This window comes from Lytechinus variegatus, chromosome 9, assembly GCF_018143015.1.
Source record: "Lytechinus variegatus isolate NC3 chromosome 9, Lvar_3.0, whole genome shotgun sequence".
Lineage (NCBI taxonomy): Eukaryota > Metazoa > Echinodermata > Echinoidea > Temnopleuroida > Toxopneustidae > Lytechinus > Lytechinus variegatus.
The window spans coordinates 38,240,743-38,264,879 of record NC_054748.1 but is presented as its reverse complement, the minus strand read 5'-3'; the positions used below and the strand labels follow the sequence as shown (position 1 = coordinate 38,264,879).

At 38.7% G+C, this 24,137-nt stretch overlaps 1 protein-coding gene and 2 long non-coding RNA genes across 3 annotated transcripts; all 3 read left to right on the top strand.

The window, feature by feature from the left end:
* The first annotated feature begins 3,554 nt into the window (after positions 1–3,554).
* Positions 3,555–9,494, top strand: LOC121422024 (cell wall protein DAN4-like). The gene is made up of 6 exons (XM_041616826.1): positions 3,555–3,585; positions 5,045–5,218; positions 5,572–5,745; positions 7,211–7,297; positions 9,222–9,308; positions 9,448–9,494. Exons 2-6 carry the CDS (start codon positions 5,086–5,088, stop codon positions 9,492–9,494), a joined length of 528 nt encoding a protein of 175 aa, XP_041472760.1. The 5' UTR covers positions 3,555–3,585; positions 5,045–5,085.
* Positions 9,495–12,957: 3,463 nt separating this feature from the next.
* Positions 12,958–16,533, top strand: LOC121421799. The gene is made up of 3 exons (XR_005971047.1): positions 12,958–12,987; positions 14,455–14,541; positions 16,466–16,533. It is a non-coding gene; the product is annotated as an uncharacterized LOC121421799 (long non-coding RNA).
* Positions 16,534–18,041: 1,508 nt separating this feature from the next.
* LOC121421792 lies at positions 18,042–22,109 on the top strand. Its single transcript, XR_005971046.1, has 3 exons — positions 18,042–18,078; positions 19,461–19,634; positions 22,096–22,109. It is a non-coding gene; the product is annotated as an uncharacterized LOC121421792 (long non-coding RNA).
* The last annotated feature ends 2,028 nt before the right edge of the window (positions 22,110–24,137 follow it).

Sequence of the window (24,137 nt, the reverse complement as noted above, 5' to 3'; positions counted from 1 at the left end):
TTTCACTGATAACCATTTTATACAACAACAGTAGAAACTACACCAGTTACAACCACTGGTGCGTTAATGTTTCTCCTTTTCTCTTTCATCCCTCTATCTGTACATGTATATGTTAATGTGGAAGAGGTTCATCGTGGTGAAGGATTGAGTAAAAGAAATAACCAGTTGTCTCATGATGTATCAAACGTAGTAGGAGAGCGAAGTTTTGTCTGCATGCTGCTAGACTTTATCAGGCAATGAGCAAGGATGCTGCTGCTGCAACGAGCGCATTGCCTTTCTCGATACTATGGTGCACCGTGACACCAGCGGCCGATTGTACACCACTGTATACAGGAAGCCCACGCACACCGATCAGTACATTGCTTATGGCATCCGAGTTATATTCAAGTCCGACAGCATCTGTAGCCAGCTGGTCCGTCCGAAAGACTGCCCGATCCCCGACAGATGCGATAGGGTTGTTTATGAGACCCCCATGCTCACCTTGCGACAAAGTCTACATCGGTGAGACCGGTAGACCTTGGGGGGACGCATAAAGGAACATCGCCGGGATGTTTGGCTTAGGCGCAGATCTGCTGTTGCAGAACTTCATGCTTGGGCCTTCGATCATCCGCCTAACTGGGATGAGGTAAGCTGCATCGCTAGTGATAAGCATTGGTATACGCGGCGGATTAAGGAAGCGATTCAGATCAGTTTGCACCTGAGCAATATCAACAGGGACAGCGGTATTGAGATCCTTGATGAATGGTTACCTACCATCCGACGGCATACTGCATCCACCGTTCACAGCGCGCGGCTCCCGCACCGTCGGGTGCCTGACACCAGCGCGGACGCTGATGGCCGGCTGCATCTGCCAGTCACAGAGCGGTGCACCCTCCAGCAGGCACTAAGCACCAGCGCGGACCCTGTTTGGCCAGCATCTTCGGCCAATCACAGCGCAGCTCACACCCGAGCGGAGCTAGACAATAGCTCCGGACGCTGTATAACCCTAGCTGCGCAGCAGAGTCATTGCTCATTGCCTGACGAAGTCTAGCAGCTTGCAGACGAAACGTTGCTCTCCTACTACGTTTGATACATCGTGAGACAGCTGGTTATTTCTTCTACTCAATCCATGTATATGTTGTTCGAGTGACTTTTGTGCCATTATTACCTTGTAAAGAGTTAGCAATTCGGCCTTAGCCGCAATAATGGTCTAACTTTCATCATCAAACGATTTATCTATATCTATATATCTATCTACCTATCTGTCTACTGCTCCTGCTAGTATTACTTCCACTACAGTTTACCACTACTCCTACAACTACATGTACTATTACCTCTACAACTACTACTACTGCTCCTTTTTGAGGGAGGAATATGATGTATTTGAATTAAATCACTCTTGCGAATGCGCTCTTCGTTCTGATCCAAACCCTGACATTGCAATGTTTCGCAGATTTCTTTTTAATTAAGTTGGTCTAGCCTTCAATTCATTGACTACCGGGTTCTTTTTTGTTATTTAACTATAAGGTCATGTAAGGAGATTTGCAAAATATTTTGCTTTTGTGAATGTGGTTTTTTTGCGTTTATGGGGTTGTGATTGTTTTAGCTAACTTAAGAACTGATCATTTGTTTATTCACATACTAAGCATTTTTAGAGAAGCTGTCAACATTCAGCATTTGCACTCCAGATTTACATACCCTAGAATTCTCCTGGCCTAGACCCGGCCTCAACCACACTTGACCCGAGGATTGCATCCAAGACCCATGACACTGACCACTTCTAATATTAACAGTAATAATTGTACATTTCTATATGCTATGGGTTAGGTTGGTGGTTATTTTAGGGGTGTTTGCTCTCTAAAAGAATATTATTTTCTTTCCTGATTATTATATTCAACTGGGCATTAGATTACATATCAGATGATAATAATAATGATGAAAATTTATGACTTAATTATCATTAATATGTATATTTCACTGATTACCATTTTATACAACAACAGTAGAAACTACACCAACTGATCCAACGACTGAAGAAACCACATCACCTGACACAACAACAGAAAAAACTACACCAGTTATTACCACAGGTGAGTTAATGTTTCTCCTTTTCTCCTTCATCCCTTTATCTGTACATATATATGTTGATGTGGAAGAGGTTCATCTTGGTGAAGGATTGAGTAATAGAAATAACCAGTTGTCTCATGATCGATCTATCAAACGTTGTAGGAGAGCGAAGTTTCGTGTGCAAGCTGCTAGACTTCGTCAGGCAATGAGCAAGGATGCTGCTGCTGCAACGAGCGCATTGCCTTTCTCGACACTATGGTGCACCGTGACACCAGCGGCCGATTGTACACCACTGTATACAGGAAGCCCACGCATACCGATCAGTACATTGCTTATGGCATCCGAGTTATATTCAAGTCCGACAGCATCTGTAGCCAGCTGGTCCGTCCGAAAGACCGCCCGATCTCCGACAGATGCGATGGCGTTGTTTGTAAGACCCCATGCTCAGCTTGCGACAAAGTCAACATCGGTGAGACTGGTAGACCTTGGGGGGGGGGACGCATAAAGGAACATCGCCGGGATGTTCGGCTTAGGCGCACCAATAGCTCACACCCGAGCAGAGCCAGGCAATAGCTCCGGACGCTGTATAACCCCTGCGCAGCAGCGTCTGCTCAATTCCTGACCAAGTCTAGCAGCTTGCAGACAAAACGTCGCTCTCCTTACTACGTTTGATACATCGTGAGACAACTGGTTATTTCTTCTACTCAATCCATGTATATGTTGTTCGAGCGACTTTCGTACCATTATTACCTTGTAAAGAGATAGCAATTCGGCCTTAGCCGCAATAATTGTCTAACTTTCATCATCCAACGATTTATCTATATCTATCTACCTGTCTGTCTACTGCTCCTGCTAGTATTACTACCACTACAGTGTACTCCTACAACTACATGTACTGTTACCTCTACAACTACTACTACTGCTCCTTTTTGAGGGAGGAATATGATGAATTTGAATTAAGTCACTCTTGCACATGTGCTCTTTGTTCTGATCCAAACCTAGACATTGCAATGTTTCGCAGATTTCTTTTTAATTAAGTGAGACTAGCCTTCAATTCATTGACTACTGGGTTCTTTGTTGTTATTTCACCATAAGGTCATGTCAGGAGATTTGCCAAATATTTTGCTAATGTGAATGTGTTTTTTTTGTGTGTTAATGGGGTTATGATTGTTTTAGCTAACTTAAGAACTGATTTATTCACATACTTTAAGCATTTGGCTTTAGGCATTCTATTCTCAAATATTTCTTGTATGTTTTTTTTAAATATGTGAAAAGCAAGTTTTTTGGCCCTCATTGAAATAAGAATTAAGTTTCTTATCATTGTTGATATTCTTACTGAGGCATCCCTTTTTTCCCCTCTTACAGAAAACTGTGAAATAGATGCAATTCCTTTCTCAAATCAAACAATGGCTGATTCTTTGGACCATGATGCAAGTGTCGTTATAGCCTGTAACATTGGCTACTCTACCGGTATGGGTATTTTAACAGAGCTCATGTGTGATAACGGGACCCTTTCTGCACCTCCTCCTGTCTGTTATGGTAAGATCCTTTTAATGATGAATAAAGCTGCTATATTAAGAGTATTGGTTTTTCGGAGAATGTACATGTAGATTTGCAAACTGGCTTTTTATAATGTGCCATTTTGTCTTTATGGGGATGTGATCGTATTATGTGCCTAAGAGCTGACCATTTGTATATTCATATACTTCAATGATTAAATCCTAAAAGAAACTTGCCCTCTTTTTGGGTAACATTACGAAAATTTCCCGTTTGATTCTCGACCTCACTTCGGACTGCAAACTGCGGTCGCATACCCCGTTTTGCGTTTGGGAAATCTCAAACAACTTTTCCAACCCCGATAAACCCATCTTGGCCAGGTAATCCCCTTGTCTTGATTTCACCACCACGGGCCAGCTAAACGAGCGTTGAGCCAAGGACGAAATGATAAACAACAGCTGTGCTATTACGTAAGACTTGTCTGCCTGTAGAAGGATCTTCGGAATGAAATTATTGTATTCGATATTAATCACGTTTTCAAAGGCATATTACATTCAGACATCCAATACTAGTCCATTTTCAATTTCGAACGAAGAAAATCGACCTCGAAATAAGGAAAGTATGCGGAATAGAAATTACGGTATGCTTAGCATGCAAGGACCGCGATGCATCCCATCTAGTTTCTGTCCGTACAGCAAGAAAATATGGGATGCATGCCGTTCACTCGCGCAACGATACAGTCTTAACGAAAGAAAGGAAGGGAGGAAGGAAGGAAGAGAGAGAGAAAGAAAGAAAGAAAGAAAAAGAAAGGAAGAAAAAAGTTTCTATCAACGCGTGTATACATGGAACTCCATGCACTCACCAGAACACACATTGCAATATTAATCCATCGTGTGTGGCCCCCTGCTGTGACCGTTGATGCTGGGGTGTATTATCTTCGGACCGAGGTCAAGAAACAGGTGTTTCTATACTTAAATTTCATGCTTGAGGGCAATAGGGTTTTGAGAAGAGATTTGATGATAAGGGAAACTTGGGTATACTGCTCTTAAACACAAGATTTTCGTCATGTTTCATTCTGATATATACCTATTATGTATTTTTGACAAATATTTCTTTGAACAAAATTCAATTGCAAAACATTTTGGGGGGCCTAATAAATTGTTCCTTCTCTTTTTTGTTTTCTGTATATATACGCATATATGAATTATATGAAGTCGATTATATTTTCTTCATTTCCAAGGGGGACCCACACTTTACAAGCTTTGCTTTTTAGTGGACCCCCCTCATTTCCATTTATGCTCAATATTATACAGCTTTTGTTTTACGAAGTAATGCTCGTATGTAAAATTGTACTTGATTTGTATTACTTTATATTACTTTGTATTATGTTTTTTAATGGAAATGGAATAAAGAATTGAATTCAATTGAATTAGATAAGATTTAAGTTTGTTCTCATTGTTTTTAATTTGTTACTCAGGTATCCCCTTTTTCCCTCTTACAGAAAACTGTGAAATAGATGCCATTCCTTTCTCAAATCAAACAATGACTGATTTGTTGGACCATGATGCGAGTATCATTATAGCCTGTAACATTGGCTACTCTACTGGTATGGGTATTGTAACAGAGCTCATGTGTGATAACGGGACCCTTTCTGCACCTGTTCCAATCTGTTATGGTAAGATCCTATCAATCTTGGATAAATCTGCCAATTTAAAAGAATTGATTTATTCAGACAATCTAGATTTTCAAACTGCTTTTTTAATGTGCCATTTTGACTTACTGGGGTCATTTGAAATTAAGAACTGAGTATTATTTTACTTTACTCATGTTAAGAATTAATTTGTAAAAGATGCCTGCTTTTGGGGGGCATTTCACTGTCATAAATATTTCTAGCATGTTAAAAAAAATTATTTACAAATACTAAAAAGGCAAGTTTTTTTGGGGGGAGGCTCTAATTGATAAAATAATCAGTATGTCATTTTTGTTGGTAATAATGATACCGAGGTATCCTTTTTTCCCCTCTTATAGAAAACTGTGACGTAGATGCAATTCCTTTCTCAAATCAAACAACATCTGATTCTTTGGACCATGATGCAAGACTTGTTGTAGCCTGTAACATTGGCTACTCTACTGGTATGGGTACTCTAACAGAGCTCATGTGTGATAACGGGACCCTTTCTGCACCTGTTCCTATCTGTTATGGTAAGATCCTATCAATCTTGGATAAATCTGCCAATTCACAAGAATTGATTTATTCACACAAACTAGATTTTTAAACTGGCTTTTTGGAATGTGCCATTTTGACTTACTTGGGAATGTGAAATTAAGAACTGAGTATTTTTTTTTTACTTAATTCATTTTAAGGCTTAATTTCCAAAAGATTTTTGTTCTTTTTAGGCATTTTACTGTCATGAATATTTCTAGTATGTTACAACTCTGATAATGTTGGAGATATTTGTGGAATTGTCATCATAACTTTAAAAGTTTATAGATCTTGTTCATGAAACTTAGACATATGAGCTATTAAGTATCCCTGAACATCCTGTGTGAGTTTCAGGTCACATGACCAAGGTCAAAGGTCATTAGGGTCAACGAACTTTGATAATGTTTGGGGGTATTTGTGGAATTGTCATCATAACTTTAAAAGTTTATTGATTTATAGTTTATGAAACTTGGACATAAGAGTAAACATATATCCCTGAATATCCTTTGTGTTTTTTAGGTTACATGACCAAGATTAATGTTCATTTGGGGTCAATGAACTTTGGCTGTTTTGGGGGTATTTGTGGAATTGGCATCAGAACTGAGAAATTTTTTGAATCTACATGTATACATGTAGGTCATGAAACATGTAAGGGTAATCACGTATGAATTATTGTTTTTCACACGTCTTCGTTCACATGATCATAGTTAAAGGTCATGTTGGGTCAATGGACATACTATTTTATTATCATATGAGTTTTTTCTTTTGTGAATAATTATTGAATAGCTGTTTTCAAAGTCAGCACTGCTGCTGTATTGAATTGCGTTACACAGGCAAGACAGCCAGAGGTGTTCCACTTGTTATACATGCAGTCCTAGGATATCCTAGTAGCATTGCAAAGTCGAGACTCCGTCATGTCATAATTGTTAGTGCAGCATACATGCAGTGCGGCTACTGCGCTGCATCAATTGGGTTCGACATCAAGAACAAAATAGAAAGACAGATGAAAGTAAGAGTGAAGGGCATACTCATACAGATGGATGGGCTTACTCGACAATCGACTCTCTCTCTTTTTTTACTAGTTTCAATAATATTTTAGAGAAACTGTCAACATTCAGCATTTGCACTCCAGATTTACATACCCTAGAATTCTCCCAGCCTAGACCTGGCCTCAACCACCCTTGACCCGAGGATTGCGTCCAAGGAAGAGGCCGAGGACGATTTTACGGCCTCGAGACCCACGACACTGACCACTTCTAATATTAACAGTAATAATTGTACATTTCTATATGTTATGGGTTGGGTTGGTTGTTATTTTAAGGGCATTTGCATTCTAAAAGAATATTAACTTTTCTTGATTATTATATTCTACTGGGCATTAGAATACATACCAGATGAAAAAATGTATGACTTAATTATCATTTATATGTATATTTCACTGATAACCATTTTATACAACAACAGTAGAAACTACACCAACTGATCCAACGACTGAAGAAACCACATCACCTGACACAACAACAGAAGAAACTACACCAGTTACAACCACTGGTGCGTTAATGTTTCTCCTTTTCTCTTTCATCCCTCTATCTGTACATGTATATGTTAATGTGGAAGAGGTTCATCGTGGTGAAGGATTGAGTAAAAGAAATAACCAGTTGTCTCATGATGTATCAAACGTAGTAGGAGAGCGAAGTTTCGTCTGCATGCTGCTAGACTTTATCAGGCAATGAGCACGGATGCTGCTGCTCCAACGAGCGCATTGCCTTTCTCGATACTATGGTGCACCGTGACACCAGCGGCCGATTGTACACCACTGTATACAGGAAGCCCACGCACACCGATCAGTACATTGCTTATGGCATCCGAGTTATATTCAAGTCCGACAGCATCTGTAGCCAGCTGGTCCGTCCGAAAGACTGCCCGATCCCCGACAGATGCGATAGGGTTGTTTATGAGACCCCCATGCTCACCTTGCGACAAAGTCTACATCGGTGAGACCGGTAGACCTTGGGGGGACGCATAAAGGAACATCGCCGGGATGTTTGGCTTAGGCGCAGATCTGCTGTTGCAGAACTTCATGCTTGGGCCTTCGATCATCCGCCTAACTGGGATGAGGTAAGCTGCATCGCTAGTGATAAGCATTGGTATACGCGGCGGATTAAGGAAGCGATTCAGATCAGTTTGCACCTGAGCAATATCAACAGGGACAGCGGTATTGAGATCCTTGATGAATGGTTACCTACCATCCGACGGCATACTGCATCCACCGTTCACAGCGCGCGGCTCCCGCACCGTCGGGTGCCTGACACCAGCGCGGACGCTGATGGCCGGCTGCATCTGCCAGTCACAGAGCGGTGCACCCTCCAGCAGGCACTAAGCACCAGCGCGGACCCTGTTTGGCCAGCATCTTCGGCCAATCACAGCGCAGCTCACACCCGAGCGGAGCTAGACAATAGCTCCGGACGCTGTATAACCCTAGCTGCGCAGCAGAGTCATTGCTCATTGCCTGACGAAGTCTAGCAGCTTGCAGACGAAACGTTGCTCTCCTACTACGTTTGATACATCGTGAGACAGCTGGTTATTTCTTCTACTCAATCCATGTATATGTTGTTCGAGTGACTTTTGTGCCATTATTACCTTGTAAAGAGTTAGCAATTCGGCCTTAGCCGCAATAATGGTCTAACTTTCATCATCAAACGATTTATCTATATCTATATATCTATCTACCTATCTGTCTACTGCTCCTGCTAGTATTACTTCCACTACAGTTTACCACTACTCCTACAACTACATGTACTATTACCTCTACAACTACTACTACTGCTCCTTTTTGAGGGAGGAATATGATGTATTTGAATTAAATCACTCTTGCGAATGCGCTCTTCGTTCTGATCCAAACCCTGACATTGCAATGTTTCGCAGATTTCTTTTTAATTAAGTTGGTCTAGCCTTCAATTCATTGACTACCGGGTTCTTTTTTGTTATTTAACTATAAGGTCATGTAAGGAGATTTGCAAAATATTTTGCTTTTGTGAATGTGGTTTTTTTGCGTTTATGGGGTTGTGATTGTTTTAGCTAACTTAAGAACTGATCATTTGTTTATTCACATACTAAGCATTTTTAGAGAAGCTGTCAACATTCAGCATTTGCACTCCAGATTTACATACCCTAGAATTCTCCTGGCCTAGACCCGGCCTCAACCACACTTGACCCGAGGATTGCATCCAAGACCCATGACACTGACCACTTCTAATATTAACAGTAATAATTGTACATTTCTATATGCTATGGGTTAGGTTGGTGGTTATTTTAGGGGTGTTTGCTCTCTAAAAGAATATTATTTTCTTTCCTGATTATTATATTCAACTGGGCATTAGATTACATATCAGATGATAATAATAATGATGAAAATTTATGACTTAATTATCATTAATATGTATATTTCACTGATTACCATTTTATACAACAACAGTAGAAACTACACCAACTGATCCAACGACTGAAGAAACCACATCACCTGACACAACAACAGAAAAAACTACACCAGTTATTACCACAGGTGAGTTAATGTTTCTCCTTTTCTCCTTCATCCCTTTATCTGTACATATATATGTTGATGTGGAAGAGGTTCATCTTGGTGAAGGATTGAGTAATAGAAATAACCAGTTGTCTCATGATCGATCTATCAAACGTTGTAGGAGAGCGAAGTTTCGTGTGCAAGCTGCTAGACTTCGTCAGGCAATGAGCAAGGATGCTGCTGCTGCAACGAGCGCATTGCCTTTCTCGACACTATGGTGCACCGTGACACCAGCGGCCGATTGTACACCACTGTATACAGGAAGCCCACGCATACCGATCAGTACATTGCTTATGGCATCCGAGTTATATTCAAGTCCGACAGCATCTGTAGCCAGCTGGTCCGTCCGAAAGACCGCCCGATCTCCGACAGATGCGATGGCGTTGTTTGTAAGACCCCATGCTCAGCTTGCGACAAAGTCAACATCGGTGAGACTGGTAGACCTTGGGGGGGGGGACGCATAAAGGAACATCGCCGGGATGTTCGGCTTAGGCGCACCAATAGCTCACACCCGAGCAGAGCCAGGCAATAGCTCCGGACGCTGTATAACCCCTGCGCAGCAGCGTCTGCTCAATTCCTGACCAAGTCTAGCAGCTTGCAGACAAAACGTCGCTCTCCTTACTACGTTTGATACATCGTGAGACAACTGGTTATTTCTTCTACTCAATCCATGTATATGTTGTTCGAGCGACTTTCGTACCATTATTACCTTGTAAAGAGATAGCAATTCGGCCTTAGCCGCAATAATTGTCTAACTTTCATCATCCAACGATTTATCTATATCTATCTACCTGTCTGTCTACTGCTCCTGCTAGTATTACTACCACTACAGTGTACTCCTACAACTACATGTACTATTGCTTCTACAACTACTACTACTGCTCCTTTTTGAGGGAGGAATATGATGAATTTGAATTAAGTCACTCTTGCACATGTGCTCTTCGTTCTGATCCAAACCTAGACATTGCAATGTTTCGCAGATTTCTTTTTAATTAAGTGAGACTAGCCTTCAATTCATTGACTACTGGGTTCTTTGTTGTTATTTCACCATAAGGTCATGTCAGGAGATTTGCCAAATATTTTGCTAATGTGAATGTGTTTTTTTTGTGTGTTAATGGGGTTATGATTGTTTTAGCTAACTTAAGAACTGATTTATTCACATACTTTAAGCATTTGGCTTTAGGCATTCTATTCTCAAATATTTCTTGTATGTTTTTTTTAAATATGTGAAAAGCAAGTTTTTTGGCCCTCATTGAAATAAGAATTAAGTTTCTTATCATTGTTGATATTCTTACTGAGGCATCCCTTTTTTCCCCTCTTACAGAAAACTGTGAAATAGATGCAATTCCTTTCTCAAATCAAACAATGGCTGATTCTTTGGACCATGATGCAAGTGTCGTTATAGCCTGTAACATTGGCTACTCTACCGGTATGGGTATTTTAACAGAGCTCATGTGTGATAACGGGACCCTTTCTGCACCTCCTCCTGTCTGTTATGGTAAGATCCTTTTAATGATGAATAAAGCTGCTATATTAAGAGTATTGGTTTTTCGGAGAATGTACATGTAGATTTGCAAACTGGCTTTTTATAATGTGCCATTTTGTCTTTATGGGGATGTGATCGTATTATGTGCCTAAGAGCTGACCATTTGTATATTCATATACTTCAATGATTAAATCCTAAAAGAAACTTGCCCTCTTTTTGGGTAACATTACGAAAATTTCCCGTTTGATTCTCGACCTCACTTCGGACTGCAAACTGCGGTCGCATACCCCGTTTTGCGTTTGGGAAATCTCAAACAACTTTTCCAACCCCGATAAACCCATCTTGGCCAGGTAATCCCCTTGTCTTGATTTCACCACCACGGGCCAGCTAAACGAGCGTTGAGCCAAGGACGAAATGATAAACAACAGCTGTGCTATTACGTAAGACTTGTCTGCCTGTAGAAGGATCTTCGGAATGAAATTATTGTATTCGATATTAATCACGTTTTCAAAGGCATATTACATTCAGACATCCAATACTAGTCCATTTTCAATTTCGAACGAAGAAAATCGACCTCGAAATAAGGAAAGTATGCGGAATAGAAATTACGGTATGCTTAGCATGCAAGGACCGCGATGCATCCCATCTAGTTTCTGTCCGTACAGCAAGAAAATATGGGATGCATGCCGTTCACTCGCGCAACGATACAGTCTTAACGAAAGAAAGGAAGGGAGGAAGGAAGGAAGAGAGAGAGAAAGAAAGAAAGAAAGAAAAAGAAAGGAAGAAAAAAGTTTCTATCAACGCGTGTATACATGGAACTCCATGCACTCACCAGAACACACATTGCAATATTAATCCATCGTGTGTGGCCCCCTGCTGTGACCGTTGATGCTGGGGTGTATTATCTTCGGACCGAGGTCAAGAAACAGGTGTTTCTATACTTAAATTTCATGCTTGAGGGCAATAGGGTTTTGAGAAGAGATTTGATGATAAGGGAAACTTGGGGTATACTGCTCTTAAACACAAGATTTTCGTCATGTTTCATTCTGATATATACCTATTATGTATTTTTGACAAATATTTCTTTGAACAAAATTCAATTGCAAAACATTTTGGGGGGCCTAATAAATTGTTCCTTCTCTTTTTTGTTTTCTGTATATATACGCATATATGAATTATATGAAGTCGATTATATTTTCTTCATTTCCAAGGGGGACCCACACTTTACAAGCTTTGCTTTTTAGTGGACCCCCCTCATTTCCATTTATGCTCAATATTATACAGCTTTTGTTTTACGAAGTAATGCTCGTATGTAAAATTGTACTTGATTTGTATTACTTTATATTACTTTGTATTATGTTTTTTAATGGAAATGGAATAAAGAATTGAATTCAATTGAATTAGATAAGATTTAAGTTTGTTCTCATTGTTTTTAATTTGTTACTCAGGTATCCCCTTTTTCCCTCTTACAGAAAACTGTGAAATAGATGCCATTCCTTTCTCAAATCAAACAATGACTGATTTGTTGGACCATGATGCGAGTATCATTATAGCCTGTAACATTGGCTACTCTACTGGTATGGGTATTGTAACAGAGCTCATGTGTGATAACGGGACCCTTTCTGCACCTGTTCCAATCTGTTATGGTAAGATCCTATCAATCTTGGATAAATCTGCCAATTTAAAAGAATTGATTTATTCAGACAATCTAGATTTTCAAACTGGCTTTTTTTAATGTGCCATTTTGACTTACTGGGGTCATTTGAAATTAAGAACTGAGTATTATTTTACTTTACTCATGTTAAGAATTAATTTGTAAAAGATGCCTGCTTTTGGGGGGCATTTCACTGTCATAAATATTTCTAGCATGTTAAAAAAAATTATTTACAAATACTAAAAAGGCAAGTTTTTTGGGGGGGAGGCTCTAATTTATTAAATAATAAGTATGTCATTTTTGTTGGTAATAATGATACCGAGGTATCCTTTTTTCCCCTCTTATAGAAAACTGTGACGTAGATGCAATTCCTTTCTCAAATCAAACAACATCTGATTCTTTGGACCATGATGCAAGACTTGTTGTAGCCTGTAACATTGGCTACTCTACTGGTATGGGTACTCTAACAGAGCTCATGTGTGATAACGGTACCCTTTCTGCACCTGTTCCTATCTGTTATGGTAAGATCCTATCAATCTTGGATAAATCTGCCAATTCACAAGAATTGATTTATTCACACAAACTAGATTTTTAAACTGGCTTTTTGGAATGTGCCATTTTGACTTACTTGGGAATGTGAAATTAAGAACTGAGTATTTTTTTTTTACTTAATTCATTTTAAGGCTTAATTTCCAAAAGATTTTTGTTCTTTTTAGGCATTTTACTGTCATGAATATTTCTAGTATGTTACAACTCTGATAATGTTGGAGATATTTGTGGAATTGTCATCATAACTTTAAAAGTTTATAGATCTTGTTCATGAAACTTAGACATATGAGCTATTAAGTATCCCTGAACATCCTGTGTGAGTTTCAGGTCACATGACCAAGGTCAAAGGTCATTAGGGTCAACGAACTTTGATAATGTTTGGGGGTATTTGTGGAATTGTCATTATAAGTTTAAAAGTTTATTGATTTATAGTTTATGAAACTTGGACATAAGAGTGAACATATATCCCTGAATATCCTTTGTGTTTTTTAGGTTACATGACCAAGATTAATGTTCATTTGGGGTCAATGAACTTTGGCTGTTTTGGGGGTATTTGTGGAATTGGCATCAGAACTGAGAAATTTTTTGAATCTACATGTATACATGTAGGTCATGAAACATGTAAGGGTAATCACGTATGAATTATTGTTTTTCACACGTCTTCGTTCACATGATCATAGTTAAAGGTCATGTTGGGTCAATGGACATACTATTTTATTATCATATGAGTTTTATCTTTTGTGAATAATTATTGAATAGCTGTTTTCAAAGTCAGCACTGCTGCTCTATTGAATTGCGTTACACAGGCAAGACAGCCAGAGGTGTTCCACTTGTTATACATGCAGTCCTAGGATATCCTAGTAGCATTGCAAAGTCGAGACTCCGTCATGTCATAATTGTTAGTGCAGCATACATGCAGTGCGGCTACTGCGCTGCATCAATTGGGTTCGACATCAAGAACAAAATAGAAAGACAGATGAAAGTAAGAGTGAAGGGCATACTCATACAGATGGATGGGCTTACTCGACAATCGACTCTCTCTCTTTTTTTACTAGTTTCAATAATATTTTAGAGAAACTGTCAACATTCAGCATTTGCACTCCAGATTTACATACCCTAGAATTCTCCCAGCCTAGACCTGGCCTCAACCACCCTTGACCCGAGGATTGCGTCCAAGGAAGAGGCCGAGGACGATTTTACGGCCTCGAGACCCACGACACTGACCACTTCTAATATTAACAGTAATAATTGTACATTTCTATATGCTATGGGTTGGGTTGGTTGTTATTTTAGGGGTGTTTGCTCTCTAAAAGAATATTAACTTCTTTCCTGATTATTATATTCTACTGGGCATTAGAATACATACCAGATGAAAAAATGTATGACTTAATTATCATTTATATGTATATTTCACTGATAACCATTTTATACAACAACAGTAGAAACTACACCAACTGATCCAACGACTGAAGAAACCACATCACCTGACACAACAACAGAAGAAACTACACCAGTTACAACCACTGGTGCGTTAATGTTTCTCCTTTTCTCTTTCATCCCTCTATCTGTACATGTATATGTTAATGTGGAAGAGGTTCATCGTGGTGAAGGATTGAGTAAAAGAAATAACCAGTTGTCTCATGATGTATCAAACGTAGTAGGAGAGCGAAGTTTCGTCTGCATGCTGCTAGACTTTATCAGGCAATGAGCACGGATGCTGCTGCTCCAACGAGCGCATTGCCTTTCTCGATACTATGGTGCACCGTGACACCAGCGGCCGATTGTACACCACTGTATACAGGAAGCCCACGCACACCGATCAGTACATTGCTTATGGCATCCGAGTTATATTCAAGTCCGACAGCATCTGTAGCCAGCTGGTCCGTCCGAAAGACTGCCCGATCCCCGACAGATGCGATAGGGTTGTTTATGAGACCCCCATGCTCACCTTGCGACAAAGTCTACATCGGTGAGACCGGTAGACCTTGGGGGGACGCATAAAGGAACATCGCCGGGATGTTTGGCTTAGGCGCAGATCTGCTGTTGCAGAACTTCATGCTTGGGCCTTCGATCATCCGCCTAACTGGGATGAGGTAAGCTGCATCGCTAGTGATAAGCATTGGTATACGCGGCGGATTAAGGAAGCGATTCAGATCAGTTTGCACCTGAGCAATATCAACAGGGACAGCGGTATTGAGATCCTTGATGAATGGTTACCTACCATCCGACGGCATACTGCATCCACCGTTCACAGCGCGCGGCTCCCGCACCGTCGGGTGCCTGACACCAGCGCGGACGCTGATGGCCGGCTGCATCTGCCAGTCACAGAGCGGTGCACCCTCCAGCAGGCACTAAGCACCAGCGCGGACCCTGTTTGGCCAGCATCTTCGGCCAATCACAGCGCAGCTCACACCCGAGCGGAGCTAGACAATAGCTCCGGACGCTGTATAACCCTAGCTGCGCAGCAGAGTCATTGCTCATTGCCTGACGAAGTCTAGCAGCTTGCAGACGAAACGTTGCTCTCCTACTACGTTTGATACATCGTGAGACAGCTGGTTATTTCTTCTACTCAATCCATGTATATGTTGTTCGAGTGACTTTTGTGCCATTATTACCTTGTAAAGAGTTAGCAATTCGGCCTTAGCCGCAATAATGGTCTAACTTTCATCATCAAACGATTTATCTATATCTATATATCTATCTACCTATCTGTCTACTGCTCCTGCTAGTATTACTTCCACTACAGTTTACCACTACTCCTACAACTACATGTACTATTACCTCTACAACTACTACTACTGCTCCTTTTTGAGGGAGGAATATGATGTATTTGAATTAAATCACTCTTGCGAATGCGCTCTTCGTTCTGATCCAAACCCTGACATTGCAATGTTTCGCAGATTTCTTTTTAATTAAGTTGGTCTAGCCTTCAATTCATTGACTACCGGGTTCTTTTTTGTTATTTAACTATAAGGTCATGTAAGGAGATTTGCAAAATATTTTGCTTTTGTGAATGTGGTTTTTTTGCGTTTATGGGGTTGTGATTGTTTTAGCTAACTTAAGAACTGATCATTTGTTTATTCACATACTAAGCATTTTTAGAGAAGCTGTCAACATTCAGCATTTGCACTCCAGATTTACATACCCTAGAATTCTCCTGGCCTAGACCCGGCCTCAACCACACTTGACCCGAGGATTGCATCCAAGACCCATGACACTGACCACTTCTAATATTAACAGTAATAATTGTACATTTCTATATGCTATGGGTTAGGTTGGTGGTTATTTTAGGGGTGTTTGCTCTCTAAAAGAATATTATTTTCTTTCCTGATTATTATATTCAACTGGGCATTAGATTACATATCAGATGATAATAATAATGATGAAAATTTATGACTTAATTATCATTAATATGTATATTTCACTGATTACCATTTTATACAACAACAGTAGAAACTACACCAACTGATCCAACGACTGAAGAAACCACATCACCTGACACAACAACAGAAAAAACTACACCAGTTATTACCACAGGTGAGTTAATGTTTCTCCTTTTCTCCTTCATCCCTTTATCTGTACATATATATGTTGATGTGGAAGAGGTTCATCTTGGTGAAGGATTGAGTAATAGAAATAACCAGTTGTCTCATGATCGATCTATCAAACGTTGTAGGAGAGCGAAGTTTCGTGTGCAAGCTGCTAGACTTCGTCAGGCAATGAGCAAGGATGCTGCTGCTGCAACGAGCGCATTGCCTTTCTCGACACTATGGTGCACCGTGACACCAGCGGCCGATTGTACACCACTGTATACAGGAAGCCCACGCATACCGATCAGTACATTGCTTATGGCATCCGAGTTATATTCAAGTCCGACAGCATCTGTAGCCAGCTGGTCCGTCCGAAAGACCGCCCGATCTCCGACAGATGCGATGGCGTTGTTTGTAAGACCCCATGCTCAGCTTGCGACAAAGTCAACATCGGTGAGACTGGTAGACCTTGGGGGGGGACGCATAAAGGAACATCGCCGGGATGTTCGGCTTAGGCGCACCAATAGCTCACACCCGAGCAGAGCCAGGCAATAGCTCCGGACGCTGTATAACCCCTGTGCAGCAGCGTCTGCTCAATTCCTGACCAAGTCTAGCAGCTTGCAGACAAAACGTCGCTCTCCTTACTACGTTTGATACATCGTGAGACAACTGGTTATTTCTTCTACTCAATCCATGTATATGTTGTTCGAGCGACTTTCGTACCATTATTACCTTGTAAAGAGATAGCAATTCGGCCTTAGCCGCAATAATTGTCTAACTTTCATCATCCAACGATTTATCTATATCTATCTACCTGTCTGTCTACTGCTCCTGCTAGTATTACTACCACTACAGTGTACTCCTACAACTACATGTACTATTGCTTCTACAACTACTACTACTGCTCCTTTTTGAGGGAGGAATATGATGAATTTGAATTAAGTCACTCTTGCGCATGCGTTCTTCGTTCTATTCCAAACCCAGACATTGCAAAGTTTTGTAGATTTCTTTTTAATTAAGTTGGTCTAGCCTTCAATTCATTGACTACCGGGTTCTTTGTTGTTATTTCACCATAAGGTTATGTCAGGAGATTTGCAAAATATTTTGCTAATGTGAATGTTTTTTTTTGTGTGTTTATGGGGTTGTGATTGTTTTAGCTAACTTAAGAACTGATCATTTGTTTATTCACATACTTTAAGCATTTGGCTTTTGGCATTCTATTCTCAAATATTTCTTGTATGTTTTTTTTTTTAAAAAATATGTGAAAAGCAAGTTTTTTGGCCCTCATTGAAATAAGAATTAAGTTTCTTATCATTGTTGATATTCTTACTGAGGCATCCCTTTTTTCCCCTCTTACAGAAAACTGTGAAATAGATGCAATTCCTTTCTCAAATCAAACAATGGCTGATTCTTTGGACCATGATGCAAGTGTCGTTATAGCCTGTAACATTGGCTACTCTACCGGTATGGGTATTGTAACAGAGCTCATGTGTGATAACGGGACCCTTTCTGCACCTCCTCCTGTCTGTTATGGTAAGATCCTTTTAATGATGAATAAAGCTGCCATATATATTGGTTTTTGGGAGAATGTACATGTAGATTTGCAAACCTTCTTTTTATAATGTGCCATTTTGTCTTTATGGGGATGTGATTGTATTATGTGCCTAAGAGCTGACCATTTGTATATTTAATATACTTCAATGATTGAATCCTAGAAGAAACCTGCCCTCTTTTTGGGTCATTTCATCCTGATATATACCTATCTTGTATTTTTGACAAATATTTCTTTGAACAAAATTCAATTGCAAAACATTTTGGGGGCCTAATTGTTCCTTCTCTTTTTTGTTTCCTGTATATATACACATAAATGTAATATATGAAGTCGATTATATTTTCTTCATTTCCAAGGGGGATCCACACTTTACAAGCTTTGCTTTTTAGTGGACCCTCCTCATTTCAATTTATGCTCAATATTATACTGCTTTTGTTTTACGAAGTAATGCTCGTATGTAAAATTGTACTTGATTTGTATTACTTTATATTATGTTTTTTAACCCTAAATCTCCCGGGGTATTTTGATTCTTGTCATTCCCGGGGGGGCCGGGGGCATTATGGCCCCCCCCTTAAGATCTCGGCCGCCGATCGCGCGAGCGACGCAAAAATTTGCACGCTGGTAGTGTGCGATGTAATCTACAAGGCTGTATGGTAAAATTTTCCAAAATAATGAGATTTTATTTTATATGAATTAATTATGCTAATTTATGCATAAATCATACTTTTTGCTCTAATTCACTAAATAAAGCTCCTAGAATGCTAATTTTTGGTAAAAATTTTCTTTGTAGCATTCTTAACAATCGTAATTCAAAAAAACTTTGGTTTGGAAATAAATTTCTGATGTATTTTATTGTTTTATGAATTTCTTATGTATTTCTTTGTTTTTTATTGTTTTTTCAATGGAAATTGTTCCAGACATAATTCTGATCATAAACAAGGCAAAATTAATTAAGTTTAATCAGTAACAGTAGAAATAATGATACATTTATGAATTTTGGCTAAATATGCAATTTGCATTGAATTTGTACATGAAATCACGTTTATGAGTAATTTTGGGTCTGACAAGCACTTGCATAATGTTGCGTAATGTCGTAACCGCGTACCCGGGCGTCACAACTTTGGTCTCAAAATTTGCGCCAGACTTGAATGTAAAAAGTCAGTGAGCTGCGAGGTGAAAAAATTCGCGCAGCAGATATATCGCGAAAATTGTTGAGGAGGGGGCCATTATGCCCCCCCCCCGGGAGAATTAGGGTTAATGGAAATGGAATAAAGAATTGAATTGAATTGAATTAGATAAGATTTAAGTTTGTTCTCATTGTTTTTAATATGTTACTCAGGTATCCCCTTTTTCCCTCTTACAGAAAACTGTGAAATAGATGCAATTCCTTTCTCAAATCAAACAATGACTGATTTGTTGGACCATGATGCGAGTATCATTATAGCCTGTAACATTGGCTACTCTACTGGTATGGGTATTGTAACAGAGCTCATGTGTGATAACGGGACCCTTTCTGCACCTGTTCCAATCTGTTATGGTAAGATCCTATCAATCTTGGATAAATCTGCCAATTTAAAAGAATTGATTTATTCAGACAATCTAGATTTTCAAACTGGCTTTTTTTAATGTGCCATTTTGACTTACTGGGGTCATTACGTCAAACCCCCCTTTGGAGAAAGACCGCAGTTCAGATTGCAAACTGCGGTGTTATACCCTATTTCCCATTTGGATCTCTTAAAAATCATTTCCAAGCCCTTATCAACCGCGCTTGTCCAAGTAATCCAGGGGTAATCCCTGCTGTCTCAATTTCACCCCACAGGCCAGTATATTGGCGTTGAGCGAAGGACAAAAAGATAAACAACAGCTCTGCTATTACGTAAGACTTTTATGCCTGTAGTAGGACCTTCGGAATGAAATTTTTGTATTCCATATTCAATCACGTTTTCAAAGGCATATTGTATTCAGTAATCCAATGTTAGTCCATTTTCAATTTCGAACGAAGAAAATTGACCTCAAAATAAGGAAAGTAAGCAAATAAAAATGACGGCATGCTTACAGGGACCGCACTCAGCACTGCGCATGCATCCCATCGTGTGTGACCTCCTGCTGTGACTGTATATGCCGGGCTGTTGTGTTATCTTCGGACCAACGTCAAGAAACAGGTGTTTTGATACTTAAATTGCTTGCTTGAGGCAGTTACGGTTTGTTGTACTTGGAGAAGAGAATTGATGAGAAGGGGAACTGGGGTATAGTGTTCTCAAATGGAAGTTTTTCGTCATGTTTTGAAATTAAGAACTGAGTATTATTTTACTTTACTCATTTTAACAATTAGTTTGTAAAAGATGCTTGCTATTTTTTGGCATTCTACTGTCATAAATATTTCTAGTATGTTACAAATTATTCTTTACAAATATTACAAAGGCAAGTTTTTTGGGAGGCTCTAATTGGTTAAATAATGAGTATGTTATTTTTGTTGGTAATATTCTTACCGAGGTATCATTTTTTCCCCTCTTATAGAAAACTGTGACATAGATGCAATTCCTTTCTCAAATCAAACAACATCTGATTCTTTGGACCATGATGCAAGTATCGTTATAGCCTGTAACATTGGCTACTCTACCGGTATGGGTATTGTAACAGAGCTCATGTGTGATAACGGGACCCTTTCTGCACCTGTTCCAATCTGTTATGGTAAGATCCTATCAATCTTGGATAAATCTGCCAATTCAAAAGAATTGATTTATTCTGTTACGATACTGCAACAAATAACAAAGAAGATTTGAAATTTAATTTCCCTTTTTTTTTTATTACAGGAAATTGATCATGTACTTAAAATAAAACAAAATAATCTTACATCAATCTCTTGAAGTGTCTGATGTACAATCCAGGGTTATATTTCACAGTTATGATAGTCCAATATATATTCCAGGTAGGCTGGGAGGATTCCTTATTAATGATGGCGATGATGAAACTGATGTTGAAGTTCGATGAATAATAAGAGTCACTGTAATGAGTTGAAGTGTCCATGAAGACGATGTTGATGATGATTAACAGTTAATTTCAGCAATCCATGGGTTGAAGAGTGTTCAATAAAACAGGTTGATAATCTCGATGAGAACTGAGAATTCCTCTCTCAAAATAATTGCAAACAGTTCATTGATGACGGGTAAATATTCCAGGTGGTAATGAAGTATGCTCTGAACGTAAAGTCTGGCGTGAAACTCTTAGCGCTGATCTGATCTGGTGAAGTGATCTCATATGATGTGATGATGTCCTTGAAGAATCTGCCAGCTTTATATACTAATTACAACTATTCTAGATCATTCTAAAATTCACTATTCTAGAGGCTTCTATATAGTATTCACTATTATGGAAGCTTCTGGTATTGTCTTTTAAAAGAACATTCTCCTTTCTGGAGTAATCACATTCTGGAAGACTCTTGAATGACCTCAGTGAAATAAACATGTGTCAACAAAATACCTAAGCCTATTTATTTCCACTACCAATACAATTCTATTCTTTGGCTTTTCCCTATTCAACAATAAAATTCCTTGGCCTTTAAAAAGGCAAGGCCTGCATAACAAAAAACTTTTACAAAGACATTCTGGATTGTTCTTTATCATTCTTGGCTATCCTTAAAGAGGAAATAACTAATGGATTAATGTAATTGCTTTTACAATTCTTCTACTCTGTAACAATTCAGACAATCTAGATTTTCAAACTGGCTTTTTTTAATGTGCCATTTTGACTTACGGGAGTTTTGAAATTAAGAACTGAGTATTATTTTACTTTACTCATTTTAAGAATTAATTTGTAAAAGATGCTTGCTATTTTTTGGCATTCTACTGTCATAAATATTTCTAGTATGTTAAAAAAAATTATTTACAAATATTACAAAGGCAAGTTTTTTGGGGAGGCTCTAATTGGTTAAATAATAAGTATGTTATATTTTTGTTGGTAATATTGTTACCGAAGTATCATTTTTTCCCCTCTTATAGAAAACTGTGACGTAGATGCAATTCCTTTCTCAAATCAAACAACATCTGATTCTTTGGACCATGATGCAAGTATCGTTATAGCCTGTAACATTGGCTACTCTACCGGTATGGGTATTGTAACAGAGCTCATGTGTGATAACGGGACCCTTTCTGCACCTGTTCCTATCTGTTATGGTAAGATCCTATCAATCTTGGATAAATCTGCCAATTCAAAAGAATTGATTTATTCAGACAATCTAGATTTTCAAACTGGCTTTTTTTAATGTGCCATTTTGACTCACTGGGGTTTGAAATTAAGAACTGAGTATTATTTAACTTTACTCATTTTAAGAATTAATTTGCAAAAGATGCTTGCTTTTTTTGGGGCATTTTTCTGTCATAAATATTTCTAGTATATAACATTTTTTTTCCTTTACAAATATTCCAAGGGCAATTTTTTTTGGGGGGGGCTCTAACTGATTAAATAATAAGTATGTTATTTTTGTTGGTAATATTGTTACCGAGGTATCCTTTTTTCCCCTCTTATAGAAAACTGTGACGTAGATGCAATTCCTTTCTCAAAGGGCAATTTTTTTTGGGGGGGGCTCTAACTGATTAAATAATAAGTATGTTATTTTTGTTGGTAATATTGTTACCGAGGTATCCTTTTTTCCCCTCTTATAGAAAACTGTGACGTAGATGCAATTCCTTTCTCAAATCAAACATCTGATTCTTTGGACCATGATGCAAGTATCTTTATAGCCTGTAACATTGGCTACTCTACCGGTATGGGTATTGTAACAGAGCTCATGTGTGATAACGGGACCCTTTCTGCACCTGTTCCTATCTGTTATGGTAAGATCCTATCAATCTTGGATAAATCTGCCAAATCAAAGAATTGATTTATTCAGACAATCTAGATTTTCAAACTGGCTTGTTTTTAATGTACCATTTTGACTTAATGGGGTTGTGAAATTAAGAACTGAGTATTTTTTTTTAATTTACTCATTGTAAGGATAAATTTCTAAAAGATGCTTGCTATTATAGGCATTTTAATGCTATAAATATTTCTAGTATGTTTAAGTTTTTTTATTTACAAATATTCCAAGGGCAAGTTTTTTGGGGGGCTCCACTTGATTGAATAATAGGTATGTTATTTTTGTTGATAATATTGTTACGGAGGTATCCTTTTTTCCCCTCTTATAGAAAACTGTGACGTAGATGCAATTCCTTTCTCAAATCAAACAACATCTGATTCTTTGGACCATGATGCAAGTATCGTTATAGCCTGTAACATTGGCTACTCTACCGGTATGGGTATTGTAACGGAGCTCATGTGTGATAACGGGACCCTTTCTGCACCTGTTCCAATCTGTTATGGTAAGATCATATCAATCTTGGATAAATCTGCCAATTCAAAAGAATTGATTTATTCAGACAATCTAGATTTTCAAACTGGCTTTTTTTAATGTGCCATTTTGACTCACTGGGGTTTGAAATTAAGAACTGAGTATTATTTAACTTTACTCATTTTAAGAATTAATTTGTAAAAGATGCTTGCTATTTTTGGGGCATTTTACTGTCATAAATATTTCTAGTATGTTTTAATTTTTTCCCTTTACAAGTATTCCAAGGGCAATTTTTTTTGGGGGGGCTCTAACTGATTAAATAATAAGTATGTTATTTTTGTTGGTAATATTGTTACCGAGGTATCCTTTTTTCCCCTCTTATAGAAAACTGTGACGTAGATGCAATTCCTTTCTCAAATCAAACAACATCTGATTCTTTGGACCATGATGCAAGTATCTTTATAGCCTGTAACATTGGCTACTCTACCGGTATGGGTATTGTAACAGAGCTCATGTGTGATAACGGGACCCTTTCTGCACCTGTTCCTATCTGTTATGGTAAGATCCTATGAATCTTGGATAAATCTGCCAAATCAAAGAATTGATTTATTCAGACAATCTAGATTTTCAAACTGGCTTGTTTTTAATGTACCATTTTGACTTAATGGGGTTGTGAAATTAAGAACTGAGTATTTTTTTTACTTTACTCATTGT

What these genes read in the sequence shown, in the direction of transcription:
- LOC121422024 (XM_041616826.1), top strand. Translation starts at nt 5,086, where the DNA reads ATGACTGATTTGTTGGACCATGATGCGAGTATCATTATAGCCTGTAAC. An exon ending in ACCTGTTCCAATCTGTTATG is followed by an intron (nt 5,219 to 5,571) that starts GTAAGATCCTAT and finishes CCCCTCTTATAG; the next exon opens with AAAACTGTGACGTAGATGCA. An exon ending in ACCTGTTCCTATCTGTTATG is followed by an intron (nt 5,746 to 7,210) that starts GTAAGATCCTAT and finishes ATACAACAACAG; the next exon opens with TAGAAACTACACCAACTGAT.